Raw genomic sequence first — 17,029 nt, forward strand, 5'->3', positions numbered from 1 at the left:
GAATATGTGGTATAGAGTCAATTATGGATCTTGGGGAGGAACAGACTTAAAACGTTAGAATTGTTAAAGACAAGAGAACAGTTGTTGTTCTACATGATGTTTTGTTTAAAAATTAAATTTATATAAAAAAGGGGGAAAATAAAAAAAACTATGGGAGCGGAAATTCCACCTTCAGGCAATGGCGTTGCGCAGGAGTTGTGTGGCAGGGAGCAACTTGTGATGCTGCATGCATCCAGGTGCATCTCCTCAATGCGCAAAGCAAAATGCACATGGGTGACTTCATCTCTGCAACCCATTCAGTGAGGAAACAGTTGTGAAACCAGTTTAAGGAAGCAGTGTGGGCGCCACCCTCTTTGCCCTGAGAAGCCCCGAGACTTACTTCCGGTGGAGGATGAGGACCGGCGCTGGCTGGTGGATGATGGGTGATGCTCTGCCGGCAGCGGAGGGGGGGGCGGTGGGGAGCAGGCCCCCTCCGGAAGAGGCGGCGGCGGAGGAGGAGGAGGCATCTCCCCAGAAGGAGGGTTCTCCGCTGGGCTCCCATTTTGCACGCTGTCATTGGATGGAAGGGATGCCTTGGAAGAAGAGAGACAGGCGCAGAGGAATTAATCTAAAATGCTGTAATGCCAACCCCACCAAGTGCCCGGTCTATTTCAATACCCCATAGGTCTGGCATTTACTAAACAGGAGATGCACCAACAGGAATAAAGAGCCAGTGTGTCACAGCAGTTTCAGTTTGAAGAAACAGCTTTCCTAGAAAGGATAATGAAACCTAGAAAACTCCATCTAGCACTCAGGGTTAAAAGCAAAGAATTACCCTTTTCTACTAAGATGGTAATTTAAAAGCAACTCACTAGAATCATAGAATCACAGGACCATAGAATTGGAAGATACCCCAAGGGTTTCTTGCAGGAACTCTCCGTCAAAGCATCCCCATTGACAGAAGGCCATCCAGCCTCTGTTTAAAGACCTCCAAAGAGGGAGTGGGATGGAGTGGGATGGAGACCTCCAAAGACCTCCAAAGAGGGAGAATCCACCATTTTCCAAGGGAGCCTCTTCCACTGTCAAGCAGACCTTACTTTAACGAAGTTCCTCCTAATGATGAGATGTAACAGTTTAAAAATTGGTCTCAGACACATATAATCCATGCACTTGCATGTGCAACCGAGGCCAGTTTCCTTCATTGGGGACCATGCATTCCTCCAGAGCTCCCAGTCAACACAGCCAATGCTGAGGAACGATGGGAGTTGGAGTCCAACCAGATCTGAATGGTGGAGGGCAGATGCTGTGGGAAGGCCTGCCAAAGGGCCAGGAGGAGATGTTTAGCAAAGGAACCAGGCCAGAAGGAAGGAGGGCAGTGTTCCCTAGTAGCTCACCTCCTCGCTGTGCGCCATTGCGGGGTTGTTCCCGGCCTGATCTCCGGCGTTTCCACTACCCAGGTGTTTGTAGTAATCCCCGGTGCTGGGCTGCTTGTTGAAGCTTCTCGATTTCCGGCTGGAGTCGACGCGGCGCAGTTCAGGGCTGCTCTCAAGCGAGGTGAGCTGAAAGACCAAGACGCCAGAGCAGTTTTACTACCAGACGACGGAGCCATGAAAATCTCGCCATTTTGCAGTGCCCTTCAACCCATTTCACAGAGAGGCACACTGAGGCTCAAGGAAAGCAACTGGTTCACCCAGCTCCAAGGTTCCTTAAGGGCCTATCACACAAAGGAGATTGGGAGTTTATCCCATGAATATCCCAGAAAAATCATGTAATTACGCAAAACAATTTTATGTGCCATCACGCAAAACCCACCATTTAATTTAAGTGGTCACAAAGAAGCATTAACATTCATCTTTTTACTTTTGGGGTTTTAGCAACAATACATTTCTGATATCGCTTTATTTGCGCAACTGCGTGTGATAAGCATTTGTGCAATTACTTGCCATTTTCACTTTGTTTGCAGGATGCATTAAATGTGCTTTAATCTCTCTTTAATATTGAAATTTGCCCCAATGTGATAAACGCCTACGTTACATTGACTCCAAATGTATTCCAATGTTATTACTTGTGATTCTCTAGGCAAAAAATAAAGATACGATGATGATGACAACAATGATGATGGTGGTGATGAGGATGATGATTTATAACCTTTGGAACCCATCTGGTTAAGAAATGCATCCGAATGTTATTCCTTGGGATTCTGCAAGCAAAAATAATTTGAAGGAGTATAAGAACAACAACAACCCTCCTTCACCTTATTTTGCTTGGAGAAGCCCAAGGAATAACATTGGAATATATTCCCTTTTACATTTGGAATGCATTATTATTATTATTATTATTATTATTACTATTACTATTATTATTATTTTGCTGCTGCTGCTCCTGCTGCTGCTGCTGCTTTGGAGCCTAACTGGTTTTTATCACTGATGGTTTTTAATGGTTTTCAGGCTGTTTTAACTGGTATTCGTTAGTTTTTCTTTAAACTTTAAATGACTTCTATCCTATTCTATTAAAATTGGTCAAAGTGCCTTTACTGTATCTTGCCCTGAGATTGCATCATATAGAATGAAAGCTAGACAGGCAAGCATCAGAAAGTCCATATACCCCATATGGGAAATATATATACCCCTCCATTTTGTTCCATTTAGACCTCAATTCTCTTCTCCAGGGATTGCAAATATTACTTCTTTGACTTATTGGCTGTTGGGTTCTGGGACTTATTGTCACTGTGCGCCATCAATGTGTTTCCAATTTATGGCAACCCTAAGGTCCGTCCTGGTGCCCTTGCATGGAAAAGAAGTGCAGCAAGAGCTTGGAAATATTACTTTCTGGACTACAGGTCCCAGATCCTCCTCTTTCAGAAGGAGCAAACTGAACTTTCCCTCCCTCTTTGCCTTGTTTTTGCATCCTCCAAACCTCCAGATTTAAATTCAGAAACAGAGGCCTGGAGGATTATCATGGACAGCTTATCCCTTTGCAAAAACCCCAGCAGCCCAGTTCTATCTGTCCCACAGCTCTCCATCCCCACTTCTTAAATAACAAAGGCGTCCTTTTGCAATGAATGGCTGTGTGTGAGTTGTGTGTGTGCGCACAAAGGCAGACACCCGCATTTTAATGCCAAGCCTGGCGTTTCTCAGCCCTGGATTTAGGGAGTCCAGACCATTCCCCTTGCTCTCCATATTAAAAACTCCTCCTGGCTGAAGCAGTGCTCCATGGAGCTCAGAAGCTGGCTATTTTGCCAATGTAAACCAATAGCTATTCCCATTATGGGAAAAGAAGTATGTGTGGGATTGGGCTTAACAAAAACAAGAGTCACAATTATACAACCCTAAAACTGGAAGTGCCCCCAAAGATAGTCTATTCCAACCCTCTGCTGCCAGTTGCAGCCATCAAGAGCTAAAGCATCTCCGCTGTAGAAATAATGCAGTTTGACACTTGATGTCGCTCTGCCCGATAGGATCCTGGGATTTGCAATTTCACAAAATCTTTTGCCTCTAGTGCCTCACTAAACTACAAATCCCAGGCTTTCACAGGACAGAGCCATGGCAGTTCAAGTGGTGCCAAACTGCATTATTTCTACAGTGGAGATGCACCTTTAGAAGGAGACATCTAGCCTCTGTTTAAACACAGAGAGACAAAGCAGTACAGTAGTTACTGACCTTCCTACAATATACCTGTCTTAATTCCATTTCTATTTTATTAACCCTTGATTAATTCATCATTGATTCATGTGAGCAAATACTTCACAATTAATTCTGCCGTTACCTTCTTTCGGCAATGAAAACAAATAGAATCAGTTATCTCTTGTTCATGAGTACAATTAATCTCCTGTTATTGCTCTCTCTCTCTCTCTCTCTCTCTCTCTCTCTATATATATATATATATATATATATAAAATTTAAAACAGGGTTATCCAGCCCAGACCTCTGCTGTGCAGAAAACCCAGAACTAAGGCACCCCTGAACACAAGTGTGGGTCCAACCTCTGCTTAAAATCCCCCGGCGAAGGAGAACCCACACCCTCAGAGATATTCCATTTGTATTTCAAATAACAGAACAAAAAGCAAAACAGTATTCCAAAGTGCTTCCCGTAATCCCCACAATACCCCTGCAAGGTGGGACTACTGCAGAGGAGAAAATGCATGCGCCAAGTTCCTTGGAAAAGACATGAGTTGACTCTGGGCCTCTCCAATTCGGAGCCACTTGGCTACACATCTCTTGAATGGGAACATGCCTCTGGATCCCAAGTCACTGTTATTCCGGGGGTCCCCTCCAGCTCATAAGATTCTCTGATTCTGCAGATGACATCAACAACAACATCATCATCATCATCATCATCATCATCATCATCATCATCATCTCCTCCATTGCCGCCACCTCTTCCTGCAGAACTGGATCCAAATTCCGCTCTCCATTATCACACTCCACCTTCTCCCTTAACTTTGGAGTTTGCTCTGTCCGCACAACACACACCCAGCCAGGAAACCACACACACAGACGATTGGTGACACTGTGCACAACTGGACTCTCTCACATGCATGGGAGGGAGGGAGGGAGGAAGTCTGTATAGAAACAAACAAGCAGCGCATTGCACAGAGGGGCAATGGAGACCCTTCCCTCCTCCAGGAAAGTGTGCATTTTGAGACATTGCAACGCTGGACAGAGGGAATGTCTCTAATGCTGTAGCCAGAGAAGATCCTCAATACTTTCCCCAGTTACAAATCGCAGGGTTCTGTGGGATATACCTTCGACAGTTAAAGTGGTACCGAATGGCTGCAATTGTGCCTTGTGGCTCCACTCTTATTTAAAAGAGAAATGGCTGCTCCCTGGGGCTTCCAGGAGAAGCAATTCATTTCTCCCCCTTCCTGGCGTTGAAATACAAAGGTTGGCCCATGGAGTCTGGAAGGACGGATGGCTAGAACACCAGCCTTGTGGCCCAAATGCAGCCCCAGGGGTCTAGGATTGCCCCACTTCTCTATGACTTCAAGTCATTTCCAACTTATGCATTCTCAAAAGGAATTATTCCCTTCAAAATGGCCCCCTTTTTACGCCGGTTCACCTTGCCCTCCTGGCTCTAAAGGAAGATCGACAGGACATCCTATACCTCTAGTTTTATGGCTCTCTTTCCTTCAAAAAACCTCAAAGAGTGGCTGCTGTGATCTTCAGTAACCAACCAATATTTAAAACAGTTTTACAATAAACACGGGGTGCATCTCCAGCAACGAAAAATTGCAGCTTGGCACTGCATCAAGTGCTCTAAATCCATCCTAAGACACCCAGTGATGTGTAGTTTGCTTAGAGGTCTTTAGACAGAGGCTGGATGGCCATCTGTCAGTGGGGATGCTCTGATTGAGATTTCCTGCATGGCACGATGGGGTTGGACTGGATGGCCCTTCTTGGGGTCTCTTCCAACTCAATGACTCTATGATTCTATGATTCTGTGCAGTAGGGACCCAGTAGTTACTTTCTGTTCTTTCTTTCTATACCAAGCTAGAGACAGAGATAGAAAGATCCATAACATTATCTGAAAGCTAGCGCATAAAGTTTGGACTAACAAGTGGAAAATAAATCAAAGACGATACATTTGGAGAGCTTTGGAGGCCCCAAATTTACACAATCCATGCCAGTTCTGGATCTAAAAACACAATTTCTCTGGAATTTCTGACCATTTCTGTATTTTGAGTGACAAAAGCACTTTGAAACGTGGATCATATTTGTGATGACTGACTATGATGTATATGGATTCGGGAATGAATGGCTGAGGACAGGTGGAATCAAGGCGAAATGGTGGTTATATTTGTAAAGAAGGGAATAATTCATACGGAGATCTGTCAAAGGTAAAATAAAATACAAAGATGTACACACACACAAACCAGAAAAGCTGGTATTTGTTCCCCCAAAGGAAGCTACTTCCCACCCAAACTCTGCTTTAAAACAGGCGAGAATAATCCTTGTTACTCATTCCCAAGAGAATCAGAAAGGAGATCTTTGCAGCTCCGGTTCCCAGCAAATATATCAAGGTGACTCTGACGTATTTATGGTTGGAGAAGGGAGATATTATGCAGCTTTGCAAGGCAAGATAAGAATGGTGCATCCTCCAAATTGTGAGTCCCTTTCAGGGCTGCGGTGAAGCCGAGTTTCACTGAAAACAAACGAAACCCAAGGAGATGCCGAAGATCAAAACTTTGGACACTTCCAAGTCCAGCATAAAACCCAAAGTAGATTTACTGCAGCCTTGACCCAAAAGCCAATATTAGCCCCTCCGGTCTCCTTTGGCTTTGCCTTCAGTTTAGCCTCTTCCAGAAACAAAGGCAAGTAAATGAGAAAAAGAGGGAAACAAAGGATCTACAGATATTCCTTGTTGATTATTGGAGGGATGCGGCTGCATTTCTCTGGTGAACTTTACTGTCTTGCTCACCATGTCAAGGTGCCTTGGTGAAAGGAAGGGGCTTTCATGGTTCTCGTCTTGGGGGGAAATATAGGCCATGCTGGGCTGGGGATTCTGGGAGTTGTAGCCTCAAAAGTAACATTTCCAAACTTGGGTCCTCATCTTCGCTGCCACTTTTCATACAATCCATACAAAGAACAGAGGACCCAGCACTTTCTGGATTAGGGCCTTCTTTCCAAACGATGGTTTCTCTGAGTTTCGGGGAGCCTTTTCTCTCCCTTCTTCTTGCCACATCCATTTCTATTGCTTTGCAAAGAACACTTTACTTAACAATAAAAGCACACAGTTCTAAACTTTCAAGGAAAGCATTCCTTCTCCCCTTCCCAAGAATACTGCAATGTACCCCAGCCTTATATTTCAGCCTTAGAAAAAAACAAACACCCACCAAATGGGCAGGTTTACTCTTATCTATTTTATTGTTTGTATGTACAGCGCTGTGCATTATATAAATAAAGCATAATAATAATAATAATAATAATAATAACAACAACAACCAAAGCTGAAGCCCTGAAAGACTTGACCGCTCACCCTTTTAGCTCACACAGTTCTCTAGTTTTTTCTTTCCTTTCATTCTGCACAACAAGTGGCTGGAGGCATTTGCAGAAATGCATCTCAGGTTCGACCCAAAGCAACTACAACTCCTTTGCAAGTGATAAGATGCAAAGCTGGACTCAAAATACATTCATTTAAAAACACCATCCAGACACGCACGCTGTGTCCCTTTTGTGGCCATCCACAAATACACAACAGCCATTCCACATACATACACAAACATGCATTCGTGTATGTATTTGCTACAGATGGGGTTCCAGGCATGCATGCCTTGGTAGGAGATGCATCCCTTGTGTTACCTGGCAGCTCTCCTGTGTCGGCAAGGGGTTTGCAGGAGAGCTGCCAGGTAACACAAGGAATGCATGTTTGGAACCCCGTTTTTGACCTGTAGCAATACATACAGGAATGCATGCGTGGATACATATGCACAGACACGAAGGCACACGCATATATATCTAAAAACCATCCCTTACCTGTGCAGAGAAGCGCCAGTCCCAGTCCACCTGAAGCCCAGCTGCCTGGAGGCTGAGTGTCACCTGACACCTGCCCTCTGCACACCTGGGACATTCGACCCGCCTTCTCCGGTTACAGGGCCCCGCCTGAACCTATCCGCACCCCCTTCGGTGACATCACTCCGGCCCAGCGGCCAATCCCAGGGCAGGGCCATCTCTCACTTTCTCTCTCCACCAAGCCCTAAGTAAAGATCATACCTGGGTGCCAGGTAAGCTCCGAATGAAAAGGGCCAGGTGCATTGAAGGCAGGTTGCAAGGCTGGGGGCCAATCCTCCATCCCACCCATTCGCTCGCCTCACCTGGGGAGCCTTTTCCATTCGTTTATAAGAGCATTTGGAGACTATGAGAACTTGGATGTGCAAAAGATCGCTATTGCTTTTTAATTTTTGTTATTTTTATTGATTTGATCAATATGTACAGCCCTGTGTACATTTACAGCACTACAGAAATAAACTATAATAATAATAATAATAATAATAATAATAATAATAATAATGATGATGATGATGATGCTTTTTAATAATAAATACCCATTTAAAAAGAGACAAGGAAAGGGAGACCTAATTTGAAAGGCCCTGGCCGAAGGCCAGCTCAGAAAGCCAACTAAACCTTGAGCTGCGCATCCAATTGCATCAAAAGTCCACCCAACAGTGATTCGTTTATATTTTTTTTTTTGGGGGGGGGGGGGGATTCAGGTTATGTGGCCATATTCTAGAAGAGTTTATTTCTCTGGAGACGCCAAAGCCACAGATGAAGGCGAAATGTCAGGAATAAACTCTTCCAAAACATGGCCAGAGCCCCCCAAACCCCCCAAAAACTATGGATGCCAGCCAGGAAAGCCTTCGGCTTCACAGTGACCCATTTATTGGACCGACCAAAACGCACAAAATACAAGTGGCAAGCTTTCCAAGCTTCATTGGCTTCTTCGTCAGCTCAAGGTGTTAAAAGCCATACAGGAGGGGGGAAAGCAATTGAAGACGTCAGCCATAGGCTTGTGTCTTCCATTTTCACCCCTCTTTGCTTGGCTTTTGACACTTTGCCCGATGAAGGAGAAGCCAGTGACGCTTCGAAAACTTGCAGTGTTTGTTGAGAGACAAATCGCTGGACCAATTTCAAAGAGATTGGTCTGATATTTTTAAAAAGGTGAATAACACATTAAGATTGGAAACGTAATTCCTTGGTGTAATTAGTCAAATTCATTATTAAAACAAAATGATTATTTTATATAAAGACTCAAGAGTAAATGTATAAGATTAAAAATGTTTTCTTTAGCTATTGAGTCAAAATAGGATAGATGATTAACAAGGAAACTTGTTAAAAAGTAGATGTTTGATCGGAAAGAGTAAAGAAATAACTTCCGAATATTCAAAGTTAAGCTGAGAAATGCTTTTAACCAATAACTATATGAGTGATTTTGTTTGTATAGTAGAAATGTTTTTCGATGTGGTGAGTGATAACTTTTGTGTTTGTGCTTTGTCTGTAAAACTTGTATGTATTTTAATAAATGTTCAAACAACAACAAAAGCTTGCAGCATGTATTTTGTGCACTTTGGTTGGCTCACTAAAGGCATCACTGTTTGGTGGGTTTTTGATGTTGCTGGGTTTGCTATATGGCCAAGACAGCTAGCAATGGATGCTCTCTTGAGTTGCACAGAGAATGAAGATTTCGCCTCTGATCCAAACAGATGGTTTAATCCAAGCAAAGGTCTTCAAGGAGGGCAACTGGGGAACAGACTGAATCCAGCCCAGTTTTGAGTCCGAACTTTAGAGGAACAATCCAAAAGGGTTGAAACCCTTAAATTGCTCCTCAAAAGTTCAGCTTTTGCATGTGGGGATGGAAAGAAGAGATGGAGAAAAGGAAAGAAATCAACAAAAGGTTTGGAAGCAATGAAGCGAAGGAGAGTCAGAAAGAGTAAGGAAGGAAGAGAAAGGAGAAACAGAAGTGAAAGGGAATGAGAAAGTAGGAGAAAATGAAGCAGACTGAAAACACTGAGACGTGTGAATATGGGAAGAGTACAGATTATTTTTCTCACAGTGGGAAGCAAAGGACAGATGTTCTTTGTCCTTGCATACTCAATGAAATTGCTGAGGATTTCCACATCGTGTCACAGAGGAGCCAAATCTCCTGGACAAGATGGTAGGATCTCAAGGTTGGGAAAGGCTTCCCTTTCTCCTGGCCAGTTTCCCCATGCAAAGAAGGCGCAAGCCAGGCGCAAGGGTTTGGGACAGCGTGTTCTCTGCAGTGATGGCGCTGACTTGGGTGTCAGGGCAACTGGACACCGGCCGCTGCATCCTGCCGGCCAGTAACTCCATCCGCCCTGCAATCTCCTAAATGAGAAATTCGGCAGGGAGCAGGAATGGAGGCGTCTGCATTCACACCTTTCCATGGCCTTTGCAGAAGTGGGACTCTTTCTGGCAGCATCCATGCAAATGCGCTTTGCATAAACCCAGCTGCTGAGGCAGGAGAAGCCAGACCCAGACGCAACGGAGAAGGAGAGGTGTTCAATAGTTTCTGGCCCCAACAAACAATTATTAAACAACAAGGCTCTAAACCTATCTCACAAACATCCTTCTGTGTGTCCCCATCTAAGGGACATAACACACCGCCATCAGCATCAGTGCGCAGCAGTTGCATGTGCCTTTATGGATACAGTTGCGCCAGGAAGAGATTCTTTCACTTTTTGCCTGGCCCACTGCAATAAAATGGGAGTTTATCAGACGGAGGCAAATCCCCTGCAGAAACGGGATTTAAAATCCGCTAAACATCCACAAATGCAGGTTGTTTTTCAGAGGCATTAGTGGAAAGAGAAATAACACGAAAATAACCCAAACAGAAAGCCAACAAAAAACACTCCTTTCTACTTTTGGAATTTCCCAGATGCAAAAAGGAGCAGGTTATTTTCACGTTATTTCTCTTTCACACAAACGTCGTATGAAAAACAACCCTTATTTGCGGGTTTTTTCTACTTTCTATTCGGGTTAACACCAAATGTCATGTGAAATTGTGTTTTGTGTCACGTGTTTTTACTTTAAATCTAGTTTCTGCACAGGATTTGTCCCAAATGATAAACTCCTAGGCCTCAGAGCAAACTTTATTGCCTTTGCTATCCATCTCTTTGGAAACATGCTTATTTCCCAAGGTAAATAATCTGTTATATTGCATTGCACTATTTTGGTGTGTCTGGCTGCATTTGTTGGTGTTGTGTGCCTTCAAGTCAATACAGAGATTTTTATTCTCCTTTTGCATCTTGTGAGCAAGAGTTCCTATAAGTAGCTTTCTTTGCTGACGGTGAAGCTTATTCTTTCAAAGGCAGGAGTGTAGGATTAAGGAGAGAACGGCATAAAACATGAAGAAGTCTAGCAAAGCATCTCTAAAACACTATTTTAAACGCCCAGGAAAAGCATGAAAAAGTCTGCCAAAAGCACCTTTAAAATACCTTAAATGTCCAGGAAAAGCATCTCTAAAAAAACCTTTAACATCCAGGAAAAGTAACTAGAAAGAAACAGAATATAGCTCTCCATTTTTGGAGTTATGCAATAATTGTGCTTGTCTTGTTGTTAAACTGCAACATTGCAAAACCAACCCTCAACCCACAACAATGCACATGAATGCAAACATGCGCAAAAGGCACCACATGCCCAACTGTACGGCCACAACCTGAATATAGATGCCTTTCTTTGGACAAAAATGGCCAATTCCTTCCAGAGGGGAATTTACACATAAATTAAGACAAATTAACATGATTCCAACCTGTGTGTTGCATTAGAAACATAATAGGAATAGGGATAAAATCTGACTCCAGATCTAGCAATATCAGCCTGGCTTTGTTACAGAAGGAATAAATATCTTGTTACTAGACATTGGTCCCACTATTTACTTTCTTTTTAACGTTATGCAAAGGGATCTTGTAGCAGGCCCTTTGAGACAGTTACCTTTGATGAGACTATTAACATGCTACTTCCAAGTTCATGGAAACAAAACGCGGCACTTGCAATAAACATGTTACAAACAAGGAATAGCATAGTTATCTGTAACAAGCTAATTCTATAATTTGTTTTTTGGTAACAAGGACACAATGATATTCCTAGATCTGGTTGTTGCTGTTGTTCTGTGCCACCAAGTCCTTTCTGACTTTTATGGTGACCCTAAGGAGTTTATTTGGTACAGTTTGTCCAGGTTTGCTTCCCTCTGAGGCCGAGAGAGTATTGCTGAGTGGAGATTCGAACCCTGGTCTCCCAGTGTCCAACACTCAAACCATGACATGACACTGGCTCTTTCTAGATCTGGAGTGAGACTCTATGGCGACCGTAAACCCAGTCCAAAAGAAACTCAGCCCCTTTCGGTTGCATCTGCACTGCAGAAATAATCCAGTCTGATGTCGCCTTACTTGCCACAGCTCAGTGCTATGGATCTGGAGTTTTGCGAGCTTCTCTGTCTCTGGCACCACAACAAACAACAAATCGCAGCATCCCACAACATGGCACCGTGGCAGTTAAAGTGGTGACAAACTGGATCAGTTCTGCAGTGCGGACGCAGCCCTTGTTGCTGGTGCTGGCTTTCCCACCCGGAGCATCACCGTCTTTCCCAACCCTGCCTTTCTTTCTTTCTTTCTTTCTTTCTTTCTCTCTTTCCGCCTGCTTTCCTCCGGATGGTTTCCTCTTCCCTTAATCCACACTGAAAGAAGAAGTACTCAATAGTTAATGAGCCTCCAGCTGCAGGGATCATTATCTGGGTTAATTCTGCCATTGTCCTCCCGCATCTCCCTCTTCGAAGGCTGGGGACAGACGGGGCTTTGGTTTCCGCAACCCAGAGCAAGGCCTTTTCAAAGAGGGATGCCAGAGACCTCTCTCTCATCACTGTTTTTGCACCGCATACCCTCCGAAATCTCCTAAAGACGCCAGACCCCATTCGACCTAGGAAGATCAGCAAGGTCAGCCCTGGTTAGCCCTTGGATGGGAGACCGCCCAGGAATCCCAGGCGCCAGAGGCTCTATTTCAGAGCGCAAAAATAATCTCTGAGGGCTCCTTGCTAAGAAAAGCCTACAAAATTCACAGCTTGACAGATGACTTGAAGGCGCAGACACAAACAAGAGGTCAAAATCCGCTAAACTGGCACCAGATTCCTTTCCGATCTCAGAAGCTAAGTGGGGTCAAGCACTGGATATTACTTGGATGGGAGACCACCAACAAACACCAGTTGCCTTAGGTGACATTTCAGAGGAAGGACCTGGCAAAACCACCTCTGAGGGTTCCTTGCCTAAGAAAACCCAAATAAATCCATGGGGGGGGCACCTTAAATCCACAGGTGACTTCAAGATGCTCACACAGAGACCCCCCAACTGTCCCAGTTTGGCAGGGGCAGTCTCAGTTCATCCCACTTTTCCAGCCGCTTTGGAAATGTCCCAGTTTCTCTCTCCTCCCCCCACATCCCCCCTTTTTTGTCTTTGCTTACTGCAACTGCTGCAAACTGAATTCAAAATGCAAAGACAGTTTGCATTCAGTTTACTCTGCAGGGAGAAGAGGAGAGGGCAGGATCTTGATCCCAGGAAGCTGAGGCAAAAGCAACCTGCTGCAGCCGCTCCTGGCCTCTCTCTTCTTTCTCATTCATAACCTTTGCCTTCTTGACCACACGCTGATCTTGCTTGGCCCCATGTGTCCTGCTTTGCATCTGTGAAACGTTGGCAAAGGAAAAACGAGTTCCTAATCTGAGAAGCAAAATCTTTCTTTGGCTCCAGAAACAGACCCCTCTAAGCCTTGGAGGACCAGCAATCCCCAGGAATGAGAAGGACCAGGGATGGGGTCTCCTCTCACTTGACCTCAATCCTTGCCAGACTATCAACGGTTGAGCTGATGCAATTGCAGGTGAAGAAAAGGAGAAAGTATATGCTTTTGCTCCCTTTTCTCTTCTGCAGCCACGGCATGAAACTTCCCAGCATTTCTGATATCAACATTTTGCATGAGTAACTGAGCAAAGATGTGGACGGGGAGCAGGCTCTCTTGCATGCTCAAAATGCATTCATGCAGGAGGATTTGGGGGCCATTGTCTGTCGTACTATGTAATTTCTGTGTCACTGCTCCTAGTATATGTCTGGCACACATACGTGCACCAAGGGGACCGATTTGGGGAACTGGTCCAAAGCCTCAGAAGGCCGGTTTACCAGAAAGAGCCATGCGGAAAGGCTTCCCTTTGCCAAGTCGGGACTTCAGGTTTGTGGGCTAACAAATTCTGGTTTGGTTCTGGGATCTGAAAAGGAGCAAAGCTAGGAAAAGCTGCTTCTAAGAATGGATATGCGTCATAAATATAACACAGAAGAGTTTCAGAGCCTAGCTACTGGGAGGGAGGCAAAGTGGATTTCATTTAATAATAATAATAATAATAATAATAATAATAATAATAATAATAATAATTTTTGTATTCCACTTTTTCACAAGGAATCAAAGCAGATTCCAACAGTATAATTAAAACATCGAACAATTAAAAATTACAATTCAAAACCCCCAAAACTCCAACCCTCCCCCAATCATAAAAACAGTGATGACCCCATAAAGAGAGATTAAACATCAACATTTAAAACTGTCCAATAGGAAAAAACTAAAATTTCGGGCAGATTAGCGCAAGAAATGAGGGGGGATGTTATCAATCATTTTTCATATCAGAACAATATGGATATCATTAGATATCTATATAGATATCATATTTGCTCCCACAAATAAAAATCCTGTTTCTTGTGCAACCTCAATCGACATCACATCTGTTTTTCCTAAAGATTGTTATATTCTCTTACACAAATAAAAACTCTGTTCCCCAGAAACGGCGTTTTCCTTCAATAGCGTTGTATCTGGTGAGATACTGGAACACTGTTCATACCTAGAGTTCCTCAAATGTATTTCTAAATCGCTGCAATGCTGGACATCTGAAGGCAGTAGGAAAAGTCTCATCCTTATTTGGGGGGAAATCTCCCTTTGCCCTCCCTGCATTCAAACTCACACTTGTGCAAATGATTGTGCAAAAGGGTTCTTAAGACTTTGAGTGCAATGGTGAAGGCTCTCCCCACCCACAAAGAGTGTGAGAGAAAGTGGTGTGTGTGTGTGTGTGTGTGTTTGCAAAAACAACTAGAGACACTCTTACACAACCTCCGAAAAAGTGCAAAATAGTTTCACACTGTCCCAGCAAGGATTGTGATCAGTGTCTTCCCTCATTTTGAGGACATCCACATCCGGGACAAGATGGGAAGAGTTTTTGGAGGCTTTTGTTGTACAGAGCGTGCAAAGGGTTTGTGAGCCTGTCGTGACGGCTGGCGGAGTGGGTCATCCAAAGGGACCATCTGTGTCCCAGGCTGTTTCTATCTACCCACCTCATTTTCAGGGATCCAGGCACTATTTGGCAAAGGAGGTGGCCTCCAGGAATCCTTATGGAAGACCCAGCACTCCAATGGTAACAAAACTCACATGGGTCTCTGCAATCTTGAGCGAATGATCTGCCCATTGGATAAGATGCCAGTTTCCAAGGGTAACTGCTATTCAAAGGAGGGAAGCTGCCAGCAGAGCGGACATAAGGAATTTCATCCTAAGCCCAGGTGTAAGGTCTCTGCCCTGTTACTGGGTTGGGAGTGGCCAGGGAAGGGGTCACATTGCAGGGAAACTGGAGACTGGGCATATTTGTTTCCCAGGCATGGTATCTGTGCCACACAATCCAGCTATCAAGAATAGATACCACCATCCACACACAAGATGCACGGAGCTCCATCGCCATCCTTTGATATCCCTCCAAGTCCTTTGCTGCCAGATCAGCACAGCATTTTTGCAGCGTTTGCAAAAGCGTCTTTGGAATCTGGGCTCAGAAGAACCACAAGATCCTGGGAACCCAAACTCCAGTGTTTCTTTTTTAAAATGTGGACATGGTTGTTTTCCAAAATAAACCAGGGCCAGGTATTTAGTATCAGCTACTTTGTTAAATAGAGCCAGTGTGGCATTATGGTTTGACTAACTCACTGCAAGTCATATACTCTGAGCCCTCAAACCCCCGTGATATGTTTGCCTTAGGATCGCCATAAATCAGAAATGACTTGAAGGCACGCGACAACCAACAACAAACATAGTTAAGTATACTTAGGACTGGAGCGTGGATTTGGTGTGGCTTCTGGACTCTTGGGACACATGCATCATTTAAACAGCATACCTTTATTTTGGCCTGTCTGTATGGGGCCTAAGTAACTTCTCCTGGCCTGATGGAAATATAATTCTCCAACTGTCAGCAAAACAGAAACCTATTTCTGCTGCCAATGCCCAGCAAAGTAGGTCTGGGGGAAGTTAAAATGGTGGCAATAGGGTTGCAATCATAAGTAAGTAGCAATCATGAATATGGAACAGTTAAGAAAGAGAACAATCTTAGGAAACAATCCTCTCTGAAACCCTTGAAAATAAATATTAAAAACCTTTGAGCCTCGTTCACCTGTTTCTTTTTGTCCCACAAAAGTGGGATTCTCAGCTCCAAAATTACAATGATATTTGTTGTGGCATATTTTGTATGTCTTATCATGGAATGCCGTGGCATCCATCTATGTCTGTTTTTATAAAGTCCCTGACTTTATAAGGCCATAAAAATATACATTGGATGAAACACGTCAGGCTTTTTCTAGAATAAAATAGCCATCCTTCGAAGACTTTGAGACGAGTCTCCATTTTGGATCGCATCTCTGGTTTTTGCCTCTCTTGATATTTGGCAACGCTAGATAGACTGAGCATTCGGCTGCTTGCAAGGGCAGTTTCCTAAGTTGCTCTTATTCGGTTGGGAGATCTCCAGGAGGCAAGGCCAGGGACTACCAGGTCGGGAAAAGGAAGAAATCCCTGCCTGAAACCCTGGAGAGACCTATGGCTGCCACTGGTCAGAGCTGGCAATGCTGGGCTAGGTAGGCACCAAGGGTCTGGCTCAGTGCAGGGGCTTGGTTTCCTCTCTTTTCTAGACCAAAGCTCCTAATGAAGCTGCGGAGGTGGCACTTTTCATGGCATTCTTCAGCTGGAACCCAGTCCCCTCCTGGAATAAAACCCCCATGCAATTAACCGAATTACAAACGGAGCCATCACATTTTGGGGGCAAGGCCATGGGGATGAGCAAGGAGGCCGAACAAAGGGCCTCTTCTTCCCATCTGCAGTCCACAATCTCTCCATCAGGAAACAAAAGAGCTTCAACTTCATCCAGACATTTATCTGCCGTGGCTAAAAATTCATGAAGTTGTGCAAAAAAAAAAACCCCACAACCCCCAACAAGTTCGTTGTTGTTGTTGTTGCGTGCCTTCAAGTCATTTCCGACTTATGGTGACCCTAAGGCGAACCTATGCTCGGTTTTTCTTGGTGATATTTCTTCAGAGGGTGGTTTGCCATTGCCATCCTCTCAGGCTGAGAGAGTGTGACTTGTCCAGGTGAGTTTACATGGCAATGTGGCATTCGAACCCTGGTCTCCAGAGTCATAGTCCAACACTAAAACCACTACACCATGCCGGCTCTAAACCTTCTAACACGTTCATACCCCCATGCTATGG

At 44.2% G+C, this 17,029-nt stretch overlaps 1 protein-coding gene across 1 annotated transcript in view; it reads right to left on the bottom strand.

The window, feature by feature from the left end:
* Positions 1-17,029, bottom strand: part of LOC149307869 (uncharacterized) — a 56,782-nt gene that overhangs the window by 13,173 nt on the left and 26,580 nt on the right. Inside the window, exons 8-9 of the mRNA XM_089534549.1 lie at positions 1,374-1,538; positions 380-572 (exon numbers count right to left, since the gene is read on the bottom strand). Coding sequence (XP_089390675.1) covers positions 380-572; positions 1,374-1,538 — 358 coding nt within the window. The remainder of the gene's footprint in view (positions 1-379; positions 573-1,373; positions 1,539-17,029) is intronic.

This window comes from Sceloporus occidentalis, unplaced genomic scaffold (genome assembly GCF_023333645.1).
Source record: "Sceloporus occidentalis isolate IW3139 unplaced genomic scaffold, rSceOcc1.0.p SCAF_8, whole genome shotgun sequence".
NCBI lineage: Eukaryota > Metazoa > Chordata > Lepidosauria > Squamata > Phrynosomatidae > Sceloporus > Sceloporus occidentalis.